We start from the raw sequence: 15,379 nt of genomic DNA, 5'->3' as shown, positions 1-15,379 counted from the left end.
GAACGCCGTTGAAGAGACATTGTGCTGCGCTCCGATGCACCCTCCATTTACATGATCCGGGACCCCCCACCCGCGGAAAGTAACCTCTCGGACAAAAGTTCACCACGGCGACTGGGGATTGCCATGAACGGCTTACTCGTTGGGAGGATTGAAATCGTAGTTGAACCACAAGCCGATTACAAATAAGGCGGCAGACAACCAACCCCTCATCTACCCAAGGGGCCAAGCCACACAGTCACCATGGAGGGCTTACAAATCCAACGATCACATCATTACTTGTACGCACACGCCTATATCATTCACCCAGGTTCCCTTCCTGGGCTATGACGCCATACGCTGTTCAAAAGCATTCAATCCTCAATTTCTAAGAGTAATTAGAACCAAAGAGCACCAAAACCGACCCTCTCAAAAATGGCACCCATCCGCGTCGGCATCATCGGGCTCTCCTCCTCCGCCAAGACGGCCTGGGCGAGCAGCGCCCACCTCCCCTACCTCTTATCCCCGCGCGGCCGCTCCAAGTACGCCATCACGGCCCTCTGCAACTCGAGCGTTGAAGCCGCCCGCCGCGCCATCGGGACGTACGGCCTCCCCGCCGCGACCAAGGCCTACGGCAGCCCCGCGGACCTGGCCGCCGACTCGGACATCGACCTCGTCGTCGTCTGTACGCGCGTCGATCAGCACTACGACACGGCGCTGCCGAGCTTGCGGGCCGGCCAGAACGTGTACGTCGAGTGGCCGCTTGCGGAGAACGCCGGGCGCGCGCGGGAGCTGGCGGACGCCGCGCGGCAGAGCGGGGTCCGGACGGCGGTTGGTGTGCAGGGGCGGTTCGCGCCGCCGCTGCTCAAGGTCCGGAGCCTTTTGAAGGAGGGGCTGATCGGGAAGGTCCTGAGCAGCGAGGTCAGGGCCGCCGGCGGCACGCTCGACCGCGAGATGCTACCGCCTGGGTTGAAGTACTTCACCCAGCGTGAGATTGGGGGGAACATCGTCACCATCGGGTTCGGCCACTGTAAGTCAAGCGATCCTCCCGTTCAGTTCGTGCGGGTCATACGTGCGTTTGTGTTTGCGTGTGACTGGCTGACAGGGGTGTCTTTAAGTGTTTGACCAAATCCAATACGCTTTGGGCGAGGCAACCATCCAGCAGAGCCACGCCCAGATCCAGCGGCCCAACGTCCGCATCCGCGACCCGGCGACCCGGCAGATCGTCGAGACGGTCCTGACCGACGTCCCCGACCTGCTCGCCGTGACCGCGACGCTCCCAGCCTCGGATCTCGTCGCCCCGGGCGCCACGCTCCTCACGCGCTTCCGCCGCGGCCAGCCATTCCCCGGCGACCCGCAGCTCTTTTGGACTATCCACGGCGAGCGGGGCGATATCCGGCTCACGTCCCAGAACAGCGTGGCGCTACAGGCGTTCGCCGACGGCGACGCGGTGCGGATCGAGGTCCACGACTTCGCGAGCGACGAGGTCGAGCGGGTCGCGTGGGCGTGGGCGGACTGGCAGGACGAGCTGCCCGTGCCTGCCCGGTGCATCGCGGCCGTGTACGAGGCCTTTGCACAGGGGGAGGGGGCGGCCGGGCTGGCGAGCTTTGATGATGCCCTTAGGAGGCACGAGCAGCTGGCCGGCCTGCCCTCGAGTTCTGGCTGAGCGGGCTGCGCCGTGAGGATGAAAACAATTCGGTGGCGGCAGGAGAATACGTTTCTGTGAATGAGGCACTCGTGTGCTTGTGTGCTATAGCGTCAATAGTTCAGCCAGAGTCCCAATATCCCGAAGCAGTTGCCATTTCAGCTATTTCGTTTTGCTAACCTTGTAAGGATTTTGGGTGTCGAGGTCTTCGAATTTGGTTGACTCATTCGGCGGCGGCACTGATATTCAGCGAGGCGGACCAAGGCTCAATCGCATCAAAGAAAGATCTTACTGGAGCCGGAAGAAAACGGCAAGTATTTCATTTACAAATACCTTCAATTCAAAGTATGCAGAATGATATCTAATTGCCTGCTTTGAGCTCCGCTCTGACTGTTGTAAAAGCCAGGGCTCACATATACTAATAAGCGCTTCACACAAATAGCACAATTCCTCGTTCCTGTTGCTACTGAGTTACACAAGGCTAGGCCATCTTCAGCTTTTACGGGCATCAAATCGTCAACGCAACCTTGATGCCACACCTTCGAAACCCATGTTATATGACGGAAAGTCTGGCTAGAAGAGATATCATACCGTCGTCAACCACACACCCCTATTTCTCATTCTCATTGATACGAGGCGAGTGGAAGTCGCAAGTCGGTCGCTGACAAACATAGTGAAGTCCACCGGGTGGGTTGCGTACACGACCAGCAACTTGCATCCTACTGGGGCAATCACAATTAGCACAATGAGGGTTGCTTGGGTGACAACCTCGAAGATCTGCAAAACAGCAGAAATTGTCGCAGCGGCAACGTATGTAGTACGGTCTGCCGGCGTTGCCTTTTCGGTTGGACGGTCTTGTGATCCGGCGTCTACTCTGTGCTCCACACTTTAGACACTCGGGAGGCGAAATATCCTCCACTGCCACTGCAAGCGGTGCAACTCGGAGATTCTGGTCATATTGGATTACGGGCTTGATGAAGTGCCTATGTCATTAGCTTGCAGGCAGACCGGCACAATTCTGACCATACCTTGATGACACCCGAGATTCGCCGGATCATAAGGGATGCACAAATATCGGATATATGAAGATGTCAGCGAGTATGCGGTCTAAACATCCTGCGGATTTGTGAAACTCTGATACGACTTCCTAGAGTTACATGCTTCACGAATAAGGTCTGCTTCTCATGGCAACTCAAGCTTAGGGCCAAATCTCTCCGATTCCTTTTGACAAAAGAATTATATCTCAGACTTGGCGCAATAGCAGATTCTTTACTGACAGACTATAAGGATCCATCGTAGTTCTACAGTAGGCTGCATCCAAGAACAACACCCTTTAATGCCGTATCAAGGCATCCAACTTAAGGAGGTTGCATTTAATGATCTCTAGAGGCCGGCTGTCAGTAAGAGAGGTCAGCTAGTTGAACGGATCCAAAGTTTCCCGTGCGCTGAGGCTACAACATATGCCTGCAGGGTAGTTATACGGATAGATTGCCTTGGGTACCATCTACATGGAGGGCTCTTGAGTAGACATTACTCTCATGTCAGATACATAAATCGATGTGTTGGCTCGCCTACTTCCTTATGTCTGCTTCGTTCATCTCACGATTGAACGATGTTTGCGACAAGTACGAGTGTAGTATCACGGCAATCTTTGGTTGACTCATCCGGCAGCCTCGAATGCGGTGGTTGACTCATCCGGCGGTCTTGTATGCTGCCTAACGCAGTTTGGACCGGTTTAGACCGCGGCCTTGTCTACAACATAAAACAAGACGAATCCTCAACCCGTGGCTTAATCGACTTATTTAAAAGTAAGACAAAAAACCCACACCCACGTCCGCATATATTGACACACCCCTGACATGGACACATCGCCAATCTATTTCTGGGGTCAGGCCGGCGAAGAAGGCTACCTCTCCCAGTGGTGGGCCAGAGACCCCTTCACCTCCTCTTCGCCCCCCGTAACCTTCAAGACCGCGGAGCACTACATGATGCACGGCAAGGCCCTCCTCTTCGGCGACGCCGACGCCGCGCGGGCGGTCCTCCGGGCGGACAACCCGCGCAAAGCGAAGGCGCTCGGCCGCCGGGTGAGGGGCTTCGACGAGGCGCTGTGGACGTCCCATAGGGAGCGCGTCGTCCGCGAGGGGAACCTGCTCAAGTTCCGCTGCGCGCCGGAGCTGCGGGAGAAGCTGCTGGCGACGGGCGAGCGGGAGCTGGTCGAGGCGAGCCCGCTGGACCGCGTCTGGGGCATCGGGTTTGGCCCCGAGGAGGCACCGTCGACGGACCGGCACCTGTGGGGTCTGAACCTGCTCGGCAAGGTGTTGATGGAGGTCAGGAAGGCGTTGAGGGAGGAGCATGAGATGCAGAGGGAGAGGAAGGAAGAGAAGAGCAGGGCTCGTGCGAAGAGGCAACGAGCCCAGGTGCAGGATGTCGCGGGGCAGGGTGAGGAGTCAAGACGGATGGCGGAAGGGGGATAGGGAGACTGTTCGGAGCTTGGCTTGGGGTGAGGACGCTTGGGTCCCGTGGTATTACATCGCAAATATGGTAATCGTCTCTCCTACAATGAGAGACATCTCTCTTCTACACGTACACACACATATAGCCTTCAAGAGCGGTGTTGATTTTTTCTTTTCCCTCCGACCGACCGCGCTTCGTCATTGCAGCAATATCGCCCAATGTTCGCCAGTTCCCATATGCCCCCGATCTATTTTTTGTACAAGTAATAAAACACTTTTTTGTCGGCTGAGAGGGTTTGTTTTTTTCTTTTCTTTACGAGAGGAGGAATATTTTGTTCATCGTCCAACGTCCTCGGGCCTGCCTCGCGTTTACAGTTGAGAGAAAGACATGGCCCAATCCCAAAGGGGGGGAAGGGTCACGTCTGTGGTTGTCAATGGTTGGTTGGCTTAGTAGTAGTCCTTTCCGCTCTTCTGCATCTCAATGAGACGCCATCCCCTCGTCTCGGGGTTGCTAACGTCCTCCGGCACGCGGGTGATGCCGATGGCGTATGTCACCAACTGCACCTTGTCCTCCATGCCGGCCGCGAGCTCGCCAGACTTGGCGTTGCGGTAGACGTGGACCTCCTGCGTCCTGCAGGTGATGACGAAGACGGGGATTTCACCGGGGTCGAGCATGCGTGCGCGGACAATGTCGACGTGGCGGATATCGAGGATCTTGCCGTCCGACTTCAAGCCGGCCGTCAGGTATTGCTTCGTCAGAGCCTCGTATACGGAGTACTGGGCCTCGGACAGCCAGAGCTTCAGGGTCTCGATGTCGCCCTTGACGTAGGCATCAAGAACCTCGGGCAGAATGTACTCGCGGAGCTCCTTCAGGAAAGGTTCCGTCTGGAAGTTGGGGTCCATTGTGCGGAACTTCTTGATGACCTGCGCGGTCTCGTTTTCGGCGAACCAGCCTCCAATCTTGTCCGTGACCAGTCGTGCGGTCTCGATGAGGGGATTGTCGGATTCGCGGTATACCTTGCCAGCGCTGAAGAAACCCTGGGCGAACTTGTTGGAGTCCTTGAAGTCCCTCCACGCCTCCTTCCAAGCGGCGTCCTTGTGAAGCGTAACATTGGTGCCGGCGCTTTGCTGAGGTTAGTTGAGTGCTGTAGAGATGAGCTCCTGTCAACTTACTTGGGGTCCTCCTCGAAGATCTCGGGCTTGCCAGACTTGAGCGCCTCGGCCTCACGCTTCTTCCTACGTTCCTCCTTCTCAACCCAACCGCCGTAGCGGGAGCTGCTGCCATCATCGATGACTTCTTTGACGTTCTTATAGGCCTCGGTCTCACGGATAGGCTTCGTCGCCTTGTCGAGGGCGTCTCCCGTGACGCTGGCGACCTTGCGGACACCCTTCATGGCGGTAGTGTCCCAAGTCCAGGCGGCACCCTTGCCGATTGCTCCAGCAGTGGTCTTAACGGCGGTGGTTGCAGCGGAAGAAATGGCACCAGACGACTTCTCGTAGGCCTCGCGGGCCTTGCGAACCCTCTCGCTCTCGGCGAAATCCTGGATTTCCCCAGAAAGGGCCTTTGTCGACTCGTTCCACTCCTTGGACTTGCTGAACTCGGTCTGCAGCGTCTCTCTGAAAACCTCCCATGGGGTCTTGTCGCCGTGGGGCGGAGGGGGCGGCGCATCATCCTTCTTTTGCTTCTGCTCGCCCTCTTGGCCCTCCTCTTTCCCCTCGGTCTTCTCCTCGCCCTCCTTCTTCTCGGTGGACTCCTCTTTGGCCTCCGAATCGGCTTCCTTGGTCTTCGTCTCCTCGGAGGGCTTGGGCTTTTCGGTCTCCTGCTTCTGCAGCTGTCGGGCCGTCATGCGGAAGGAGCGCGATTGCATCGAGCTCGAGATGAAGCGGACATCTTCGGGGAGGAACTGCGACCGCAGCGGGGTGGTTCGGAACGCGGATGGTTGTCGTGAGAATGCTAGCGCAGCGTTGCCACTGAGCTCTGTAGATAGTAACCGGCGGTATGCGGGCGCCCTGCCGTGGGTTTGGACCGCTCGCGCGGAAGCTCTGACAAGAGCATTCTGAGGATTGCTCCTCGCTGCTTGCACTAAAGAGTTCATAATGTGGAGGTTCCAAGCCGACCGCCTCCCGACGATGAGCAACGAAACAGACAGAAAAAAAGAGGAAAAGGAAGAGGGGCGGATTAAAGATGCGGATGACGATTCGGGGAGGGGGCGAGTAAAAGCTGCAGAGAAATTTTGGCTCGCGACGGGACGGAGTCCAGACTTTGGAAGCTCTGCGATTTCGGTTGCAGGCGGAGCGCGGAAAAATCTGGGCCCTGTTCACCCGAAGACGACCCGGCGCCCCCTGGGGTCCCTCGGCACCAATCAGACGACGCTAATGTCTCCAGACTTCAACGAGAGCTTTGCCAAATTTCTGAAAACTTCACGGGGCCATCATCACGGTGCAGGCTCTCCCAACTGCGACAGCTCTCTCGCGATGAGTTCCGTACCGACGACCCGCCTCCTGGCGAGATCCATCTTCCAGAACGCCGCTCGCACGTCATCGATCGCGCGATGCTCTCCTGCCCTCCTCCGACCCTTCTCACAGACCCCAACACCGCGCGCCGATGAAGCAAAGACAGGAGGCCAGGCGCTCCTCGCCGCCATGTACGGCTCGCGCTCGCCAGCTGCCACGACGCCGAAAAGCTCCGCCTCGAGCACGATCAATGAGACCACCAGTTCGCTGATCGATACTCTGAACCGTGCCACCAGCACCACTGGCAACTTGGGCTCAGGCCTCGACGACCTGGTTCCCGACCAAGAAGACTTGTTAGAGCCATACCACATGCATATCTACTCCCACAAGCATAACACACATGTTACGGTTACAAAACCAGACCGCGGCGCTATCGTCTCCCTTTCGACCGGCAACATTGGCTTCAAGAAGGGCAAGAGAAGGGGTTACGATCCGGCATACCAGTTGACGGCATATGTCCTGGAGAAGTTGGTTTACGGGGGATGGCACAAGAAAATCAACAAGCTTGAGATCGTACTGAGAGGATTCGGTCCCGGACGCGATGCGGCAGTCAGGGTGCTTATGGCCCCCGAAGGCAAGGTTTGGAGAAGCAAGGTTGTCCGGGTGGCTGACTCGACGAGGCTGAAGTTTGGTGGAACGAAGAGCAAGAACCCGAGGCGTATCTAGCGGGATGGCGGTACGTGGCGGTTGGAAACTGTCGAGGACGCAACCAAACACATGTACAATATCTGTGAAACTGTACTATACATACATCGCAAGAGCAGTTTTCCTTGCATTCAGGTGTTTGTGTGTTGGGATGTGAATGTCCAACCCCCCTCTGGTATCAAGTGCTATATGCCGTCCAACCCCCCCCAAGTAAAACGCCAGTCCCGTAACCCCGAATGTGCCGCATGGATCGTATCATCGTTGGCGACTACGGCCCTACTTGGGAGCAGGGGCCCTCTCCGCGGTAGGCAAATCACGCCCTGCCGTATCTCTCACGGCCTTCTTGCCCTTGCCGTTGCCACCGCGGCGGCGTTCCTCCTCGCTGTCCCAGTCGGCATTGGCGGCCTTTACGTTCTCGGCAAGGAATCTGGGCGGCGACTGCTTCAGCATCCTAGAGCCTTCGTGTGCATGGTCGTCGTCCTCCTCCAAGAGAGCTCCGTCGGCGGTCTCGTACTCGGGCGGGTCGATCCAGTCCCGGGGGACGACGCATGGCAAAGCGACGCCGATGCTTGCCGCACGGTTCAGCCAGCCGGGTCCGGGGCGTCCGGTGAGCTTCTTGCACAGGTACGAGGTGAAGTGGTTGCAGTTCTTGGTCAAAAGGTTGTAGGAAGTGCCGAGGAATTCCCTCGAGGCTTCTTCCAGTATCGCATCGATCTCGGCCTGGGTCGCAAACATGAAGCCGTGGAGGATCTCGGACTTGAAGGTGCCGCCAGGCGGCTCAGTCTTGGGCTTCGTCCAGTAGACTCCGGTCACTCCGCGGCGCTCGTGTCCGCCGTATGCGTACTCTCTGCCATTGATCACGACGCCAGAATGAAGAAGCGAGGCTCCCACCGTCCAGAGAACGGATGATAACCGTCCGGGCTGGCGAATCAATTAGCACGCGCGGTGACGGTACCACCGAGTATCGAGGTGGGTCCAGCAACTTACAGGAAGCAGGTCGTAGATGTGGATGGTGACTTCGGTCTTTGACAGCGATAATGTCGATCTGTGCGACGCAACGGATTGCCTAGGATTGCTCGGTCGGGGAGCCATGTTCGACCAGCAGTGGAAGCGGATTTCCCCCCTCTTCTTCGTCCTCGCTTTATTTCCTTCTCCTCAGCGTAGAACGTCGCAAGGCAGCACGAGTCGTTTCTTGATTGGGAGGAGGGGGGCTTTCGGGGGTAAGATGAGACGAAGTAAGAAACGGAGCTGTTCAGGTAGAGGTACCCCGATGTGATAAGAATGGTTTTTAGGGGAGCGAGTGTGTAAATCTATACGGATAGCACAAAGGTGAATGGATGTTTCGGTAATCAAACCGTCTCTGAATAACCAGCTGGCTGCGGCAAACATTATGCAGCCGGCAAAGAACAGCGTCTTCCTTCTCCTCCTCCTCCTCCTCCTCCTCCTCAACACGCACCCGTCGCTTCGCCTCGCGGCTACTGGACATTGGCCGAACATTATTAGCTCGGCGGATGTTGGCTACACTACACTACAAGTGATGCAAGGGTTGCTGTTACTGGCCGAGCAGAAATATACTTTGGAAAGACGGCACAGGCAGCACAAATTGGGCGCTGACAAGGGGATCATCCAGGTACTCTTCACCGCAAGCGGGTTTCGCACGATGCGATCCAATGAAAAGCCGAGGAATGTGGTCAGAGGGTGCTGTGCAGCGAGTCGCGGCACGACATGCAGTGAGTGTCCCAGCCCCGCGCTTTCCTCGAGCTTGCTTCCGGTGCAGCTGAGCTTCGTTCGTTTCTACGGAGTAGTGTACCTACCCTTCACGCTCCCAGCTACGTAAGAAGGTACGTACCTGATAGGTACCTAAGGTATAAACTGTTTACCTACCTACAGGTACCTAGATGCCCAGGCAGCCGGGTGCCTAGGCAGGTACCTACTTTAGGTAAGCTTCCACTGTCCATTTACGCAACCCCACCCGGTGTTTTATTCCTCCGTTTCGCCGAACACCTCAGGTCCTCCCCCCCCGCGCCCCGTTGCTTTTTGGTGGGGCCGTTAAATTTCATCTACCAAGGCCACACAACCGTCAGGCGCAAAAGCTTTTTCATCTCGTTCAACAATCCTCGTGATTTCTTCCTCCTCTTTCTTCCTCTCTCTCTCTTCTTTACCGCTCTACTCTCCCAAGCTCGGGCAATCCGCGTGATTGAGGGCTGGTCGCACGGCCACAGTCGCCAAAACGACGTCCTTCATCCTCTTCCCTCTCTTCGTTTCTCCATCCCCCTCTTTGCTCCCCCGCGCAGCTAGCTCTGCCTTTCGCCAAGCTCCAGTGCTCAAGTGCACCGTACTCCACAAAACCACCCGTCAGTACGCAAAATCAAGACGCACCATGCCTCCCAAGAAGCAAGTCGTCGAAGAGAAGATTCTCCTGGGCAGGCCCGGTAACAACCTGAAGAGTGGAATTGTGGGTGTTACGCCTTAGAACCTGTGCGGGATCAGGCTGACCCCCTCTTCAGGTTGGCCTTGCAAATGTTGGAAAGTCCACCCTCTTCCAGGCCATTACCAAGTGCAACCTGGGAAACCCCGCAAACTTCCCCTATGCCACCATCGACCCCGAGGAGGCGCGCGTCATCGTCCCCGACGAACGCTATGATTGGCTTTGCGAAAAGTACAACCCCAAGTCGCGCGTCCCCGCCAACCTGACGGTCTACGATATCGCTGGCCTGACGCGAGGTGCCTCCACCGGTGCCGGTCTCGGTAACGCCTTCTTGTCGCACATCCGCGCCGTCGATGCCATCTTCCAGGTCGTTCGTTGCTTCGACGATGCCGAGATCATCCACGTCGAGGGTGACGTCAACCCCACTCGTGATCTCGAGATCATCAGCGATGAGCTGCGGTTGAAGGACATTGAGTTCACCGAGAAGGCCCTTGAGAATCAGAAGAAGAAGACCCGCTCTGGCGGCAAGGGTCTTGAGCACAAGAAGGCCATGGAGGAGCAAGCCACCATGGAGAAGATTCTCCAGTTCCTCAAGGACGGCAACGAAGTCCGAAAGGGTACCTGGGGTCCCAAGGAGGTAAGACAGCACTCATCTCAGTTTTGTTTTCTTCATGCCCTCCTACCAAGCACACATGCGCTCCCCCTGTCGAATGATGACAAAGGACCTATGGTCCGATAATCTTAACCCAGCTCTTCGAAGGCCAAAGGTCTACTGAGATAAGAAACCCATTCTGATACGACATGATATTTCTCACTTGATTCTGTATATTGATGCGCAGGATCTCGAGCTGACAATATCCCAGGTCGAAGTCATCAACCCCTTGTTCCTCCTGACTGCCAAGCCCGTTGTCTACCTGGTGAACCTGTCGGAAAAGGACTTCATTCGCAAGAAGAACAAGTACCTTCCCAAGGTCGCTGAGTGGGTCAAGGAGCACGCTCAGGGTGACCCCATCATTCCCATCTCTGTCTCCTTCGAGGAGCGTCTGACCCGCTTCGAGACTGAGGAGGAGTCCAAGGAGGAGCAGAAGAAGGTCGGCGCTGAGTCGGCTCTGCCCAAGATCGTTCTTCAGATGCGCAAGGTCCTCAACCTTGGCAGCTTCTTCACCACCGGCACGGACGAGGTCCGCCAATGGACCATCCGCAACGGCACCAAGGCGCCCCAGGCTGCTGGTGTTATTCATACTGATTTCGAAAAGACCTTTATCCAGGCTCTCGTCTACAACTTCACGACCCTGAAGGAGCTTGGTAGCGAAGCCGAGGTTAAGGCCAAGGGCAAAGTTATGACCAAGGGCAAGGATTACGTCGTGGAGGACGGAGACATTCTGCTGATCAAGGCCGGTGCTGCCAAGGGTTAGAGAACGAATATCCGATGGAAAATTCAGATATTAGGGTTGATCACAAAAGCTCTGCCTTTCTTTCGGTTTAGATATCCTCGCCGGCTAATAGAAGTCTTTTGTCACGCCACCTCTGCTGAACCGAACGTGACTTGTTTCAATAAATGTCCAATGTGATGAATCTTGAGAGCTTGCAGATGGCAGGATTTTATCCAAGAGGAGAGTGGGGGAGGGGTATTGCTGGTGACGATCAGATAACCGCCATTTCTCCGACTTGACAACACCCTAGCTCCCTCGCCTGCTACTCACTCACAGTGCGGCACGGACCAAGTGACATGGGCACCTGGGCACTTCAGGGCCATGCGCATCTCCTTGCTCCTTCATCAACACCTCCCAAAACCATTGGATCTCGGGCCGACAATATGAGCCAGCCATCAGTAAATCGCGGACATGGTCGGACCATATCAGTAACGAGAGGTAGGTCTTTTGTCTACTCGCCATACTTGGTTGACTTCGCGGCCCCTCTTACGCTGTTTTGTATCCATGCCCTGCTGCTGTAGTGGTCCTCCGAGGTGCTACAATTCGAACATGACCCGGGCCAGAGGGCACCTGTGTAAGATGGGGTGTAGATGAAGCTAACAGTTAACCAACGTTTAGCTGTCCGTCCCAGGTCTTCTACCAAGGGCCCGCTGGACCTGGACGAGTGAAGCCCCCCCTCCTCTCATCCAAGTACGACTCATTGACTGATACGCTCTCACAGCACACCTCTGAATGACCCGTTGTCGCCCAAGGCTGCCGCTAAGGAAGAATCGGCGCAGCAGCGCCCGATATCTGGCCAACGCTCTCCGGCCATGCCGCATTCCCCGACACCGCCTGTGCAGACGGCCGTCACCAAGAACTTTGGCTTTCTCCTACGTCCAGAGATTTACCACAATGTCAACCCGGCCAACATACCGCTCGCCTTCAGAAACTCATCCAAGCAACCTCCAGCCGACGCGTCATTGGAAGACCTTGTGGCTAAAGGTCATTTCCGAGCGGCTGCCATCGCTGCTGTGCAAGAACTCACGGCCACGGGCGGGGCGGTGCGAGGTAGTGTTGACCCCTCAGACCATCATAGAATATTCAGCCTGCTATACACGCGGCTGGCGTGCCTGACGCTCATCGACGCAACGTCGATAGCGGCGCAGGAGGTCAGGGCACTCGAAGACCTCAACGCCAGCATCTACATTGACGAGACCACCGGCGAACACCTCGTGCCTTGGGAGCTGCGGGTCCTCAACGTGCGGCTGCAGGCACTCGGGTTCAACGACCCGCGGAGGTCTGTAATGAGCTATCACGATCTGGCGAGGGAAGCGCGAGAGCAGATCATCAAGGCGAAGACCCGGCACGACAACTCGGCACGGGAGCTTTGGAAGGCACGGCTGACAGACCTGGGCATCAACGTTGCTGGCGCCCTAATCGAGATGGACGATCTGGCCGGCGCTGCGCATCACTTGAAGACGCTTAAGGACCACGGCGACGGCAAGATGGCGCTGTCCCGAGCGCTTCTCTGGCTGCACCTCGGTGATACGGAGGCCGCACGTAGCTGTGTTCAGGATTTAGGAGAGGACGGAAAGCATGCTGAGGGCGTCGTAACCGCACTTTGCCATATGGCCGACGGCGAATACGACACAGCACTGCAATCCTGGAAGGTACTGAAGGGGGAGTTGGATGATGAGATGGTCGGGGTCAACCTCGCAGTGTGCCTCCTTTACACTGGCAAGCTCACGGAGGTGAGAGTCGTCTTTTTGAATTCAACATGATGGTTTGCTGACCTAACAGGCCCGGTCCATATTCGAGGACATGGTGAGCACTGGCTACTCGTCACACACCCTTCTCTTCAACCTCAGCACGACGTACGAGCTCTGCACCGAGCGGAACCGCAATCTCAAGCTGAGACTCATTGACAAGGTTGCCGACCTGGACGAGACACCGCGGGGCTGGGAAAAGAACAATGCCGACTTCAAGCTGTAGAAAGGAAAATCTAAAAGAGGGAAAGAAATAATGATGAATGGAATGTGTTGTTTACGTATCCGTGGGGTCGGAAGGACGGCACCCATCCAATTAGAGCCAAGCCATCGCCTCACTCGCAAGATACCCCCAATAAACTTGCCAATGAACGAAGCTTCGCACGGATTGTGCATGCGCAATCAGACGGTCGATCCGCTTACCAAGATGCTTAGTTGCGAGGCCTGCATGGTGCGGCAGAATGACAAACCATTTGCAAACAGACGATGCGCTAGTCAATACAGGAAGTCAAGCACGCACGACGAGGGCGGAATCGGGAACGCTCCAAAAGGTCGACAGCTCCCCGCGGCTCCCCGTCTGGGGCTCGTTCTGTCCCCAATCATATCATGACCTTATATCTACTTGACGGGTGTGAGCTCAACAGCCCGAGGGTATCTGGGTGTCCTGTCACAAAAAGACTGCTTAGAGTCTTGCGACTAGATTAACCGTAAACTACACAGTTCCAACCGACGAGAGAATGGCGACCGAGTTGCAGTTGCAGGCGATCAGCCTCCTGGAAAAGATTGCGCAATCGCAAAGGGTATTGGAAAAGAGACTCGACGCGATAGAGAGGCTCATCGGCCGACAAGGACCGGCGCCCTACTTTCCGCAATTCCGACGGCTGCCGCCCGAGCTAAGACACCGCATCTGGTCACTCGCCATCCCCACCCGGGTCCTGCGGCTATCGAGACGGGCCAGCAAGAAGCACGCAACGCTGCTCGTGAGCCCCCCCGCCATCGCCGGGGCCTGCCGCGAGGCGCGAGCGGTAGCAACGCGAAACGGGGGGATCGTCTACCTTAAGCACGATACCGCCAACCCCGAGAGCCCCATACGGACGACCCAGTACTGGTTCGACAGCTGCCACGACGTGCTCGAGCTGGACAGGCGGTTCGACGTCGCGGGCGACGAGCCGCGCGGCAGCAGGGACCTCGTCCGCGACGCGCAGCATATCCTCGCCCCGCGCGCCGAGGCCGAGTGGTTCGCCCGCCTGTTCCGGCAGACGGCTCATCTCAGGCGGCTCAGTCTTATGTTTGACGCCGTCTCGGTCAGTCCCTGCGTTTGGGACACGGGCGTTGTGAGGCGCCTCTTCGGCGACGCCGGCACCGTCGTCACCATGGACCTCGAGAACGCGGGCGAGATCGCGTGGGTCAAGGGCGTCTTGCGGGAGCACTGGCGGAACCCCGTGTTCTGCGCGTTCGACCTGGAGGCCTGGGCGAGGGAGAGAGGGTTCGGTGTCGGAACGGGCCCAAGGGATGAAGGCTGGATGCGGCGGTTGCCCGGAACGTGGATGAGCGAGGTCGCGAGAGGGTGGGTCATGGCCAAGGCGGAGGAGCTGGCGGCGGAGATCGGAGGAGAGGCCGGAGGGCGGGTTGAAGGGGGAACGAGAGGACAGCTGGAGACTGAAGCGTCAGAGGCGCGAACACGGGCTTCTGCGGCTACGGCTGCGGCGGCGACGTTGGATATGAAGGACGACTTCGTCAGGGCTGCCCTGCTGGCCATGCCCCGAGTGGAACTCGTAAGGGTGTTTTCCCACGATGAGGTTCATGCTGGTTGTCGTCCATAACACCAACCCTCATATCAAAGTCTATTTCAAGCTCCAATGACGTCGAATGACCTCGAATTTCCAGCCTCGTCTGAATCACCTTGGACCAGACGTGCAAGAGCACATTGAGATGCTACGTATAGTGAAAGACCTCCGATGTAGGGTTCTCCACCGGTACTGTTTGCCGTCAAGGGGGGGGGAGGTTCCCAGGTTGCCTAGCCATCTGCGTTTTTCCCTCACTCGTACGTAAAGCAAGAATCACCCTCGGTTGTTGGAGCGATGAATCTGCTGGAAAGACATACTCTACCACTCGGGTATTATGTCGAGCCCGTCGACACGCTGCAGCCACAACTTCGGGACGGGTCTTGTCTGTCCATAGACCTTGCACCAGCTCAATAAGATTGAATAATTGATTTTTTTAATGGTGAAGAAGGGCACCTTGCCGCCCGTTAATCTCCCAATTCGTCTGTTAGGAATCTTGGTCAGTTTTGATGTGAAAGAGAAGACTTGGTGGAAAAGGCTTGGAGCTTCAGGGTGAGCTGTCGGTCAGATCAGAGGGCATGTCAATTTCCAAGAAGAGGTCCAGAACCAAGTGCATGTTTCAGTTTGTCAGAGTTAGGAAGATCCGGTATCTGATCACTGTTTCTCCTGGCTCATGTAGGCCAAGGTTTGTCGGCGAATAGCTTGATACAAGACAGGTCGACAGAGGAACATCAATGTGCGCGCTTTGATATC

The 15,379-nt window shown here is 56.7% G+C and overlaps 8 protein-coding genes across 8 annotated transcripts; 6 read left to right on the top strand and 2 right to left on the bottom strand.

Moving 5' to 3' along the window:
* Positions 1 to 411: 411 nt before the first annotated feature.
* GLRG_06404 (oxidoreductase family protein) lies at positions 412 to 1,642 on the top strand (the record flags this gene model as incomplete). The annotated part of the gene is made up of 2 exons (XM_008097089.1): positions 412 to 1,006; positions 1,095 to 1,642. 2 exons carry the CDS (start codon positions 412 to 414, stop codon positions 1,640 to 1,642), a joined length of 1,143 nt encoding a protein of 380 aa, XP_008095280.1.
* Positions 1,643 to 3,480: 1,838 nt separating this feature from the next.
* Positions 3,481 to 4,095, top strand: GLRG_06403 (uncharacterized protein; the record flags this gene model as incomplete). Its single annotated transcript, XM_008097088.1, has 1 exon — positions 3,481 to 4,095. One exon carries the CDS (start codon positions 3,481 to 3,483, stop codon positions 4,093 to 4,095), a length of 615 nt encoding a protein of 204 aa, XP_008095279.1.
* A 426-nt stretch (positions 4,096 to 4,521) lies between these two features.
* Positions 4,522 to 6,170, bottom strand: GLRG_06402 (Tim44-like domain-containing protein; the record flags this gene model as incomplete). Its single annotated transcript, XM_008097087.1, has 2 exons — positions 4,522 to 5,197; positions 5,248 to 6,170. 2 exons carry the CDS (start codon positions 6,168 to 6,170, stop codon positions 4,522 to 4,524), a joined length of 1,599 nt encoding a protein of 532 aa, XP_008095278.1.
* Positions 6,171 to 6,549: 379 nt separating this feature from the next.
* On the top strand, positions 6,550 to 7,254 carry GLRG_06401 (uncharacterized protein; the record flags this gene model as incomplete). The annotated part of the gene is made up of 1 exon (XM_008097086.1): positions 6,550 to 7,254. One exon carries the CDS (start codon positions 6,550 to 6,552, stop codon positions 7,252 to 7,254), a length of 705 nt encoding a protein of 234 aa, XP_008095277.1.
* Positions 7,255 to 7,509: 255 nt separating this feature from the next.
* GLRG_06400 (uncharacterized protein) lies at positions 7,510 to 8,325 on the bottom strand (the record flags this gene model as incomplete). The annotated part of the gene is made up of 2 exons (XM_008097085.1): positions 7,510 to 8,154; positions 8,221 to 8,325. The coding sequence occupies 2 exons, from the start codon at positions 8,323 to 8,325 to the stop codon at positions 7,510 to 7,512; spliced, it is 750 nt and encodes a 249-aa protein (XP_008095276.1).
* Positions 8,326 to 9,613: 1,288 nt separating this feature from the next.
* Positions 9,614 to 11,076, top strand: GLRG_06399 (GTP-binding protein YchF; the record flags this gene model as incomplete). The annotated part of the gene is made up of 3 exons (XM_008097084.1): positions 9,614 to 9,688; positions 9,741 to 10,298; positions 10,525 to 11,076. The coding sequence occupies 3 exons, from the start codon at positions 9,614 to 9,616 to the stop codon at positions 11,074 to 11,076; spliced, it is 1,185 nt and encodes a 394-aa protein (XP_008095275.1).
* A 567-nt stretch (positions 11,077 to 11,643) lies between these two features.
* Positions 11,644 to 13,068, top strand: GLRG_06398 (uncharacterized protein; the record flags this gene model as incomplete). The annotated part of the gene is made up of 4 exons (XM_008097083.1): positions 11,644 to 11,668; positions 11,713 to 11,758; positions 11,816 to 12,827; positions 12,877 to 13,068. The coding sequence occupies 4 exons, from the start codon at positions 11,644 to 11,646 to the stop codon at positions 13,066 to 13,068; spliced, it is 1,275 nt and encodes a 424-aa protein (XP_008095274.1).
* A 511-nt stretch (positions 13,069 to 13,579) lies between these two features.
* GLRG_06397 (uncharacterized protein) lies at positions 13,580 to 14,665 on the top strand (the record flags this gene model as incomplete). Its single annotated transcript, XM_008097082.1, has 1 exon — positions 13,580 to 14,665. The coding sequence occupies one exon, from the start codon at positions 13,580 to 13,582 to the stop codon at positions 14,663 to 14,665; it is 1,086 nt and encodes a 361-aa protein (XP_008095273.1).
* Between the last annotated feature and the right edge of the window lie 714 nt (positions 14,666 to 15,379).

The sequence above is a fragment of the Colletotrichum graminicola genome, assembly GCF_000149035.1.
Source record: "Colletotrichum graminicola M1.001 genomic scaffold supercont1.24, whole genome shotgun sequence".
Taxonomy (NCBI): Eukaryota; Fungi; Ascomycota; class Sordariomycetes; order Glomerellales; family Glomerellaceae; genus Colletotrichum; species Colletotrichum graminicola.
The sequence above is the reverse complement of the archived record's forward strand: the minus strand, read 5'-3'. Positions and strand labels throughout refer to the sequence as shown.